This window comes from Microcaecilia unicolor, chromosome 1, assembly GCF_901765095.1.
Source record: "Microcaecilia unicolor chromosome 1, aMicUni1.1, whole genome shotgun sequence".
Taxonomy (NCBI): Eukaryota; Metazoa; Chordata; class Amphibia; order Gymnophiona; family Siphonopidae; genus Microcaecilia; species Microcaecilia unicolor.
This window is the reverse complement of record NC_044031.1, coordinates 376096769-376109106: the sequence shown is the minus strand read 5'-3', so window position 1 is coordinate 376109106 and position 12338 is coordinate 376096769. Positions and strand designations below refer to the sequence as shown.

The window sequence follows — 12338 nt, the reverse complement described above, 5'->3', positions numbered from 1 at the left end:
GGTGTCAGGGACAGTTGCAGTGGAGAGAGAGAGGTTAAGGATGCGACAGATGGAGGGGGTGACAGTTTGGGAGATGGTGTTAAGTACGTTGGTGGGGATGAGATCGGAGGAACAGGTGGTGCATTTCGAGGAGGAAAGAAGGCGGGAGGTTTCATCCTCGTTGATCTCAGGATCTAAATTATTGGTGCTAATTGGCAATAATTGGAATTTACACACACATCTTTATAGTTGCTATTCTATAAAGATGTGCGCGTAAATTCTTCTGCGTGGAGCAATACAGAGGCATTACAATATTCTTGGTATTATTTACCATCCCTTTTCCTAATAAACCCTAGCATCCTGTTTGCTTTTTTTTTCTCTTCCCACTGCACACTGTGCAGAGGATTTCAGAGTATTGTCTACAATGACACCGAGATCATTTTCTTGAGTGCTGACTCCTAAGGTGGACCCTAGCATTAGGTAACTATGATTCAGATTATTCTTCCCAATGTGCATCACTTTGCATTTGTCCACATTACATTTCATCTGCCAGCTGGATGCCCAGTCTGCCAGTTTCCTTACTGCAATTTTTCACAGTCCGTTTGTGTTTTGACAGCTTTAAATTTGCAGATGACACAAAACTATTCAATTGCTTCACTTGTTCCAATTTCCAGATCATTTATAAACATATTAAATAGCACCAGTCCCTGTACAGATCCCTGCAGTACGCCACTATTCACCCTCCTCCACTGAGAGGAATGGCAATTTAACCCTACCCTCTGTTTTCTGTCCGATAACCAATGCACTGCCTCCTATCCCACGACTTTTAAATTTTCTCAACAGTCTCTCATGAGGAATTTTGTCAAAAACTTTCTGAAAATCTAGATACACTACATCAACTGGCCCTTGACACTTGTTTCCACAGACTTTTCAAACTTGCTGCTGCAAATCATCATAAATATGGCCTGTGAAATGACTTTAGTAGCTAGAAAGGGGCTCAGAAGGAGAAGTGCCATATACTTGCATCATTTCCTAGATTTATGTAAAACTGAAGTCTGAAGTTATGATGGTAGGTAGGAATGTGAATTTGTCTCCTTGTGTGAACTATATGCTGGATGAGATATCTGTGCTGTGAAGCCACAGGTGAAGAGTTTGGGTGCTGATTCCTTGTTGCTGTTTCAGGAACAAGTTGGACAGGTTGTGAAATTATATATTTTTTTTTCAGTTGCAGGTGATTAGTAAATTGAAACCTATGTTGTATCTTTATGATTTCAGAATGGAGGTACAGAATCTAATATTGACATGGTTAAGACTACTACAATGTGTTATATTTAGGATTAGCCATCCCAATTCTCCCCCATTCGCCGTCTCTCCCCTCCCCGTTTACCTTGTTATTTAACAGTGAGCCTTCGCCCTGCAGAGGAAGCGTACTGAAACACTGCCTGGGACTGCATCGGGCCTTTCATTCTGACCAGCCACCCCCCTCTGAAAACAGGAAGTCACATCAGAAGGGGGTGGGATGGGTCAGAAGGAAAGGCCTGGAGAAGGCCAAGGCAGCAATTTCAATATGCTGCCACTGCACGGCAAGGCAAAGATTTACTGTAAACAACAAGGTAAACCAGGAGGGGAGGGAAGGGGAGGGGACAGGATAGGAGAGCTGACGGTATAGGAGGGGAGGAAGAGATGCCAGACCGGGCATCCAGACACAGCAGGGAGAGAGGGAGGCCGGTTAATCACCAATAGCAATTACATTTTTTTAAATCATGATTAATGAGTTAATTGCAATTCTGTGATTAACAGCCCTATCTAGAATGACTAAAAACGAGGAAAGAGGAATATAGAAACAACTACAACTACAATAATGCACAGGTAAGGAGGAGGAGAGCTATGCATTAGTCCAGGCTTGAAATCATGAGAGCATGAACAAAGATTCAAAGGGCAGATGTGGAGAAGAGATAACAAACAAGGTAGATCAATTTTAGTTTACAGAATCAAATCTTGATTATTATTAACATTTGTATAGCGCTACCAGACGCACGCAGCGCTGAACACCTGACATAGAGAGACAGTCCCTGCTCAATAGAGCTTACAATCTAAAAGTAATACAGACAAGACAATTAAGGGTGATGTCAATTAAAACAATTAAGTCAATTAAGACAAGACAATTAAGGGCGAGGGAAGTACTGGGTGAGAAGGAACAAGGGGAGGCAAATGAGTAGTAGCTAGGAGCCAAAAGCAGTGGTGAAAAGGTGGGTTTTCAGCATAGATTTGAGAACAGGTAGAGATGGAGCTAGACGTACAGGCTCAGGAAGTCTATTCCAGGCATAAGGTGCCGCGAGGGAAAAGGGACAAAGCCTGGAATTAGCAGTGGAAGAGAAGGGGGACGACAAGAGAGATTTGTCTAGCGAGCGGAGATTACAGGGAGGAATGTAGGGAGTGATGAGAGAGGAGAGGTAATGGGGAGCTGCAGAATGGATGCACTTAAAGGTCAGTAACAGAAGTTTGAACTGTATGCGGAAGAGGACAGGGAGCCAGTGAAGTGACTTGAGGAATGGGCTAGTGTGGGTAAAACGATTTTGGCGGAAAATAAGTCATGCCGCAGGATTTTGGACAGACTGGAGAGATGAGAGGTGGCTGAGCGGAAGACCAGTGAGAAGCAAATTGCAATAATCCAAGAGAGAGGTGACAAGGGTTTGGATAAGCGTTCTGGTAGCGTATTCAGAGAGTAAGGGGCGAATTTTGCTAATGTTGTAGACAAAGAAGTGACAGGTTTTGGCTGTCTGCTGGATATTAGCAGAAAAAGAGAGGGAGGAATCAAAGATGACTCCTAGGTTGCGAACAGATGAGACAGGGAGGATGAGGGTGCCATCTACTGAAATAGAGAATGGGGGGAGGGGCGAGGTGGGCTTGGGGGGGGAAAGACAATAAGCTCAGTTTTGGCCATGTGACATCCAGGCAGCTATGTAGGTCAAGCAGGTTGAAACTTTGGCCTGGGTTTCAGCAGTAATGTCAGGTGTGGAGAGATAGAGCTGAGTGTCGTCGGCATAAAGATGGTACTGGAAACCGTGAGATGAGATCAGAGAGCCCAGGGAAGAAGTGTAAATGGAAAAAAGAAGGGGGCCAAGGACAGATCCCTGAGGAACTCCAACTGAGAGTGGGACAGGGGTAGAGGATGATCCACCAGAATATATTCTGAAGGTACGGTGGGAGAGATAAGAGGAGAACCAGGAAAGAACAGAGCCGTGAAATCCAAATGAGGACAGTGTGGCAAGAAGACGACTATGATTGACAGTGTCAAAAGCAGAGTATAGATCGAGCAGGATAAGGATGGAGTAATGGCCTTTGGATTTGACGAGGAATAGATCATTACAGACTTTAGAAAGCGCTGTTTCAGTCGAATGTAGAGGGCGACAGCCGGATTGAAGCGGATCAAGGACGGCAGAGAGGAGAGAAAATCAAGGCAGCGGCTGTGAACGGCACGCTCAAGTAACTTGGAGAGGAAGGGTAAGAGGGGACCCCCCTCCGCTTTACCGGCCCGTCAGAGGAGGGCGGGCCCAGGAAGAACAAAGAGACGGAGGAGGCAGCGGTGATCGCCGATCAGCTGTTCCAACCCGTGCAGCGCCTTCACACAAGAGGGGAGAGGCGCTGTGCGGGTTGGTAAAGCGGAGGGGGGAGTCCGGTAGGGGGGGGGGGAGCGGTGGTGATGAGCTCAGGGGGCGGGGCTATGGGAGAAGGCGTACAGAGAGAGACAGGAAGGGAGGGGGACCGGGGCTGCTAAACTATTCAGTTTTGTTTTAATTTTGTATTTTATACGAGCAGAAGCGGGGAGCAGTAGCGACCTCGGGGGGGGGGGGGGGGGGGGCAAGGCCGTCCATACAGGATGCTTCTGACGAGCGCCTTTGTCCCCTCCCAATCCTTTTTCGATTTTGTGTTCGTTTTTTATTTTATGCAGAGGGAAGCGGGGAGCCACTGTTTGGTTTTTTTTGTTGTTGTTGTTGTTGCCGTTTTGGACGTTTGTGGCATGCGCAGAGCAGCCAGCATAACGATTGGCTGCTCTGCGCATGCTTTAGGGGCTGATTACCGACGAGGATTACGAATCTTTGACACATTGTACTTTTCAGTACCGCACCAAACATGTGCGACTTGTTTTTTTGCTGCATGCTTCGTTTTTTCAAATTCGTTAAGGACTTTAACGTTTTAGATTTTTTTACGTATGGTTGATGCATCTGGGCCTAAGCCTGTAATCTCTTAGGTATAGCAGATCAGAGATTGAGGACTGTAAAAGGACAAAGAGGACAGAACAACCTCAACTGTAAAACAGGAGAGATTACTATTCACATGGTGGGGGGGATCTGAGATACAGCTGTCAAAACACATTAAGATTTCTATGGAGAGTTAATACATCAGTACATGTTGTCAGTCAATAATCCACAAATACAAATAAATGCTATCTACTACTGACTTTACTATCTTTTCAAAGAACCATCACAATAAGATCAGCGTTTTCAATCTTCACTAAGCCGGCGTGATAAACATCCAAAGTTCCTCGTCGGTCCAAAATTTTTTTAAATGTATTTTTATCTTCTCAAACGTTATTTCTTTGTATCATTACTATAAATATTTCAAAAGTATTCACTTATCTTTAATGTGTATACAAATCAAAAGTAGGTTAAACTTCTTCACAGGAATCGGTCAATAATCCATAACATATAACTGAAGATAAATGGTGAATGACCACTTTGTCCCTCAAACACATGCACATATTTTACAATGTAAATACACATATAGAAACATAGAAAAATGGCATATCAAGACCTATGGCCTATCCAGGCTGCCCATTCAAGCCATCTACTTTCCCGATCACTCCCTTAGAGTTCCCATGTACTTGTCCCAGGCTTTTTTGAATTCAGATACTGTTTTCATCTCCACCACTTCCACTGGAAGGCCATTCCACGAATTCACCACCCTTTTCATGAAGAAGTATTTCCTCAAGTTACTTCTGAGTCTTTCACTTCCATCCTATGCCCCCTCGTTCCAGAGCTTCCTTTCAACTGAAAGAGACTCACCTCCTGTGCATTTATGCCACATAGGTATTTAAATGTTTCTATCATATCTTCCCCCCCCCCCCAGCCCTTCTTCCAAAGTATACATATAGCGATCTTTAAATCTGTCTCCATGCAATGCCACTGACCATTTTAGTAGCCACTCTCTAGACCAGCTCCATCATGTTTATATTTTTTTGAAGGTGTGGTCTACAGAACTGTATACAATATTCTACTTTAACATTTTTTTTATTGATGACCAAGAACCAAACATAATGTATGCAACAGTAACAAATAATTGCCTATCAACATTTTTTACAATTTTCATCCCCACCCTCCTGAAACTTGCATAATGAAAATAGTGAAAGCATACAGAAAAGCCTCCCGCCTCCTATCCCCCATTACTAGTCTCCTAAATTCCCACCCTCCACCGTGTGCTGGTCAAACCTCCATTAATAGTTGCAAACTTCAGCTGCACCCTCACTGACTACCATAAGCATCTCGAGAGTCTGTGTCTTGTACCCTCTCCACACTACTATATGGAAGCTCAATCTCCACAGCACCAGCACTGTCCAAGGAAGAAAAACATATATACATTCTCAGCCTCCCATAACCTCCAAGGTCCCTAGATTAACATGGAGCTTACTCACACAAAATCATACTACACCTCCTAGGAGATAATGTTTGCAGATGTGGGCCCCAAATTCGTAGACAACAGTTTTTGCATTTAGGTGAGCCTCTAGCATCTCGAGCCTCTCACACTGCCAGGAGATGAATTTGATTTCTACAATGCCAAAAGTTAGGTGAGTCCTGAGAGGGCCAGTACTTCAGAATACTTTTTCATGCAAACAAGCAGAACTTTCTTAAAGGTAAGCTCATCTGTCCTGAAAAGCCCATAAAAGCCCCCAGTCGATTCAGGAGTACCTGATCGATAGAACCAATGTCCCCTCTACCCAGCACAGGAGTATTCCACCAGGTCTTTACAAAAGCTCAAAGGACACCTCCAAAGAGCATGTATATAAGAACTAATCTTCGGAGGTGCACTCCACGCAGAGAGGTGAGGGTGCTCCCCCTGCATGATACAACTGCGTTTGGGCACAATAAGCCTGTACACAATATTCCAAATGAGGTATTACCAGAGTCTTATACAGGGGCATCATCACCTCCTTTTTCCTACTGGTCATTTCTCTCCCTATGCACCCAAATATCCTTCTAGCTTTTGCCGTCACCTTTTCTACCTGTTTGTTGAAAAGTATATCAAAGAATGTAACTACTTTTATTAAACTTGCTATAAACATACACCTCAAAGAGAACTTTACCACAGTAACTTGTTTTTTTCTTAAGTACAAAGCAACAGAAGCTCCCCCCCACCCCCCCCCCCCCCCCCCCCCCCCCCCCACTTTTTACAATCAAAAAAAGGGTTTAGAAAACTCACTTGTCCACAGGTGACTCCACTGCAGCAATGTTGCTACCATTACTAGGCCTTTCCTTCCAGTTTGTCACGGGACTACTGTACTTCACTTCTTCCATATAAGTGGTACCTCCTTGACAAGTGACAGAGGCTTCTCCTTCCGATATGGTCCCGCTCTCTGAGATACGGGCAGCTGCATGCTTATGGCAGTGTTCAGCACCAACAGTCAACACATCTCTCCACACAGAGAGGGGTTGTGCAGTGCCTTGGCTAGCTTGTTCTGTATCACCAAGAGGTCCAACAGCTTCATGTCTCATACGAAGACAGCTCTCTCTTTGCCTTTGGAAGATAAGAATTTATACAGTTAAGTACAGCTGTTCTAAATTAGCAAGAGGAGCACAAAATGTGAACCTAACTAAAACACAAATCAATTACATGAAAAGGGTTTGCCTATCACTTCCATTCTCTAGTAGAAATTAGGGATGTGCATTTGTTTGAAATGACATATCCTATATCACTTCACTGGCAAAACGAGCAGAAAAAAAAATATTAAGTTTCATGTTTTTCCATTTCCTATCAATAGCACGCACCACACACACACACACACATTCCTGGAAACAAAACAAATTTTCTGTCTGCACACTCCTAGTACAGATAGAACACTTGTAGACTGATCTGGATTTATTGCAAATTTGGACATCAGTGACCCAGCATAAGAATTACCCAAAAGTAATGCAGCACAAGATCTTTCAAGTACACATACACACAGCTGAACAGGAGAGCCAGCTAGTCTGGAAAGTTAACGCACAATCTCGTGTAATGGGGGTTATTTTGAATTCAGCTCTATCTTTTGAGCCCCCGATAAAGTGTATGATCATGAGGGAATTTTTTTTTAATTAAAAAAAATTAAGATTTATTGGCTCTTTCTTTTATGAAGAACATTTGGTAGCTCAAGCAATGACACTTTCTTGTCTAAATTTATTGGTCTTCATCAGAAGTTACTGACTAGATTACAATTACTTCAGAACATGGCGGCGAGAATGAATTTTAGCTGTCCTAAATATTACAGCATCTCTTCTGCTAAGTAATCTTCACTGGCTTCCAATGCAAGCAAGGTTATCTGCCTTATCTATAAGGTTTTTATGGTTTGGCTCCAGCTTCTCTGGTAAGTTTATTGAAATTCTCTTCTAATAATATATGTTGCTTGAAAAAGCAAAGTTACTTACCTGTAGCAGGTATTATCTGAGGACAGGTATCCTTATATCTTAGAGACATAGGCCTGCCTGTACCGTGTCCAGCAGGGCTCCAATGAGTTTCAATCACTGGACTGGTTGGAGGTGGGACTTGGGGTAGTTGTTAGTAGCTCCAACACCCAAATAATTCTCTGTGAGCACCCTCCTTCGATGTGTGCTTGATCAGCACATCGTCCAAGTAGGGAAACACATGCACTCCTAGTCTGCATAGCAACGCTGTGACTAACACTAGACATTTGGTAAAAACCCTGAGAGATGACATGAGGTCAAACAGTAGAACCCCATACTGGAAGTGATGTTTCCCTATGTGAAATTTAAGATACTGGGCATCCTTTTAAGTCCAGAAAGCATAGCCAATCGTTTACCTGAATCATGGAGAGAAGGGTGCCTAGGGAAAGAATCCTGAACTTCTCCTTGACCAGATACTTGTTCAGGCCACTGAGGTCTAGGATGAGATGCGATCCTCCTCATCTTCTTGGGCACAAATACCTGGAGTAGAATCCCTTCCCTTCATGCCCTGGTAGAATGGGCTCAATTGTACTGGTCTTTAGAAGAGTGGAGGGTTCCTCTGCAAGCACGTGCTTGTGCAGAAAGTTGAGGTAAGATGCTCTCAATGGGCAATTTGGATGATGCTTTCACCAATGAAATGTGTAACCATGGCAGACTCACCAGTTGGAGGTTACAAAGGTCCACTTTTCCTGGGAAAAAATTTAGCCTCCCCCCCCCCCCCCCCCAGCAGGTCGACAAGAATGGCTACTTTGATTGAAGCTATGCTGTCCTTGAGTAAGTCAAAAGTTTGTTCTCTGCTTCGACTGGGGAGACGGTTGGGTCTTTTAGGTGCGCAGTTTACAAGGGCAAGAGCACTGGTGCTGGTCCCGTTGGAGAAAGAGGAGTGAACCTAAGCCTTTGAGAATAGTAGGTGCTCTTTCTAGGCCCTGCCGAAAACCTCCAAGAGGAGGTGAACGCAGAAGAAGGCTGCCGAGAGAGGGACTTAATGATGTCAACGTTTCTTAATGAGGTCCACGACCTTTCACCTTGTTCCCAAAAAGGTTATCCCCTTGGCACGAACATCCGCAAATCTTTCCTGAACCACTGGTTCAAGGTCAGAGACGTGCCAGCTGAAGCTTCTCTGGAGCTGAAAAATAAAGAAAACAAACCTGGGCAAAAAGGCACTAGGGATACTAGGACACTAAAAAAATCAAAAGTTAAAAAAAAATGCTGAAAACAGCCCAGAAACGTGACCTCTCTGCTCCATAGAAAACTGAATACTGCTGGTCCTGCGCTCGCATGTCGGGTGGGAAAACATCTATGCATGCGCAGTGTGATACTGCCAAAGGCCTCTTAAAGAGCCAGTGCGCTGAGCAGCATGCGCACTGGGTTCCACCAGATGATGTTATCCAATTATGAAAATGATATTGCCTGCTTGTCCTTGGAGAAGGCTGCATTACATCAATTCACGAACTACTAAACACTCAGGGTATATTGCATCCTTGTCAACTCTGCTGCTTCAGGACAAACTGGATCTTACTCCCGATTCGGTACTTCTATTTCCATGCACCCCTCCTGAGGTAGTTGTTTGACTCCACTCCTCAGTATTTTTTGTTTTGTGTCGTATCAACAAGCTATACAGAGGCAAAATGATATGCCTATAAGCAGTTCAAAATGGGCCAATTTAAGCTATTAGTACTGGCATTTAAGACTTTTTCAAATGGTGCCCATGTCTAACAGAAAACCTGAGAAGGGAAAAAGCCTGCAAGTGCATTATGACCTCAGGGAGATAGGCTCGTGGTCTTTCCTCCAGTGAAATTATGACATCTCTTAAAAGTTATTGAGGACTTTAATCCTGGAGAACTGGGTTCGATTCCCATGCAGCTCCTTGTGACTCTGGGCAAGTCACTTAACCATCCATTGTCCCAGGTACAAAATAAGTATCTGTATATAATTTGTAAACCACTTTGACTGTAACTACAGTAAAGTGGTGTGGTAGCTGTGTTAGTCCACTTTTAAAGGTAATTTTCTACTTATTACATTGTAACCACAGAAAGGTGGTATATCAAGTCTCATCCCCTTTCATTCTGTATTTTCTTTGACTCCATTGTTACAGAACAAACTTAGTAACATCTGCTAGATTTGGTAGGTTTCAACATGCTTTAAAAAAACAAACACACACATTTATTTCTGTCTGCTGTGTAATAGAAGAGAACCTACTGAAGGTAGGCTATGGATGTTATGTGTTCTGCACTGTTGATATTGTTACTTTTACGTGATTCTTACTTTATTGATGTTTTTATAAGTTTTTATGTACTCTGCTTTGGGTGTTCTTGAAAAGACAGGAAAAATATTGAAGTAGATCAAATGCAATAGCAATTGTCAAAAAGATATTCTGTAGATTAAATCAGCTAATAAATAAAATTTCAGAGCCAAAAAAGAAAAAAAAAACCAGTAACTCGGTAAGCACAGAACACGAGCCATCCACTCTATCCATAGACATGCACGCCTAATTTACCTCCAACTGCCCTCAGAGCCCAAATGAGTTATCTCCTACCCAAGGCAACATAATCATGGACAATTTACTGCTTCAGCATCACAATTCACGTTTAAAAAAAAAAAAAAAGTGAGAGATTTTGACAACAAACCTAAAATCACAGCAAAAGTTTTTGTATTCCACTAGGTAATGCCCAACTCTACATGTTGAACATCTCTACCACAGTATATCATAAATGAGAACACACAACCCTTCTTCTGCAAACAAAAACCACCTTTAAATGAATAAAGAGGACTGATATACTTAGTACATCACAGTATATATTCCAAGAACCAGCTAATTTCTATGCCGATGATATCCTCCTCCTCTATCATGTCATTCCCAAGAATACAGAATTTTCTCTTTACAAATTTGTTTAGATAAAATAGCTCGTTGGTTGTCAGAAAATAACTTAGTTCTGCATCCAGAAAAAACCATGGCCTGTTGGCTAACAGGACGTCTTTTTTGCCTAACTGCTAATTTACACCTATTGGGCATAACTATTACCTGATTAGAATCTTTCCACTACTTAGGCATTATATATATATATGACCATCAACTTTCAGCATGTTACAAGACAAGTTGCTTTGTACTATGGCAGATACATAAGTAAGGAATTTTAGATCATGATTCGTTTCATTCACTGTTACTTTCCCTGCTACTGAATAGAATAAACTATTGCAATTCAATTTGTTCAGGCATCTTTCATTATACCATGAAGGAGCTGCAAACGCTGCAAAACTGTACTATTCAGCTACTGTCATTCTGGTCAGACTATTTAGGTAACTTCCTGACTCAAGAATCACTATTGGCTCCCTTTTGAGTTTAGTGTACAGTTCAAATTTTACTACTGACCTTTAAAGCTTTTAGAATGTGTTTTCTTTCCTATCTAAACTCCATGACTATCCCTTACACTCCCCCTCTGTACTCTTAGGTCACTCAATGACCATCAATTGGTCTTAACGGGCTGCCCAACAAGAATCCACCTGACATATGGGCTGATGAGCAGAAGCAAACACGGGCGCAAGAGGCCAATAGCGCCATATTAGCACATGATGATCAGAGCTTGTGAGCGCGTATAAGACCGCGCTTGCCAGCTCTGAATGCTAATTGCATGCAAACAAGGGTCTCCTGCATTCACCCCTCATGATCAGCGGGCAACGCGCCAAACAAGGGCGCTGCTACCACTGCAAACCTTATGCCAATTCAGAGCTGGCGTTACGGTTTGCTAGAGAGGGAGGAACGAGGGAGACCCACTGAAGAGATTTGACAGGTCCAGGATTTTCTCCCGGACCTATCAAACCTAAGCCATGCCCCCCCCCCCAAAAAAAACACAAGACCTAGAGCTCCAGTAGACCTCCAGGCCCCCCACCCCCAAAGCACAAAAACCCTGGTGGTCCAGTGAGACCACCAGCTTTCCCGCCCCATCTCCGTAGTTGTGGTATTAGTTGGAGGGAGGGACTAGCACTCCCTCCCTCCTCTTCGGCTGCCTTCCCAAAATGGAATGCACTGGGCAGGGCTTAACTCATAATGGAAGTTAAGCACCACCCAGTGCACCCCAAGATACACCGGGCAGGGCGGGACGCCACCATTTTGGGAAGACCCCCAAAGTGGAGGCAAGGAGTGCTAGTCCCTCCCTCCTGTAACTAATACCACCACTACGGAGAGGTAGGCTGCCAGGGGTGGAGTGGGGCAGATAAATAGTGGTCCCACTGGACCACCAAGGCGTTTTTGTGCCATGTGGGAGGGGGTTGGGATTGGGAAGTTAGGAGTCCCACTGGACCACAAAGGTTTTTGTGCTTTGGGGGGAGGGGCCAGGAAGTCCACCAGACCGCCAGGTCTTGTGCTGGTGGGGGGGCGGCTTAAGTTTCACAGGTCCAGGAGAAACTCCGGACCTGTCAAACCTCTTTTGCTGTTTGACAGATCCAGGTTTCTAACACCTCGGACCTGTCAAACAACTTCTGCGGGAGGATTATGCCCAGGCACAATCCTCCCGCAGAAGTATCCCTATGATCATAGCTAATACTGCACATACATTTGTATGCTATTAGCTTTGATTATAGGGGCGTTATAACTCTGCACTGTTCCGACACTATTTTTAGAGCACTGTTTGGAACAGCAGTGGCCTT

The 12338-nt window shown here is 43.8% G+C and overlaps 1 protein-coding gene across 1 annotated transcript in view; it reads right to left on the bottom strand.

Moving 5' to 3' along the window:
* LOC115474493 (ubiquitin thioesterase otulin-like) overlaps positions 1 to 12338 on the bottom strand; it is a 102846-nt gene that overhangs the window by 54688 nt on the left and 35820 nt on the right. The window contains exon 4 of the mRNA XM_030209985.1: positions 6457 to 6771. Coding sequence (XP_030065845.1) covers positions 6457 to 6771 — 315 coding nt within the window. The remainder of the gene's footprint in view (positions 1 to 6456; positions 6772 to 12338) is intronic.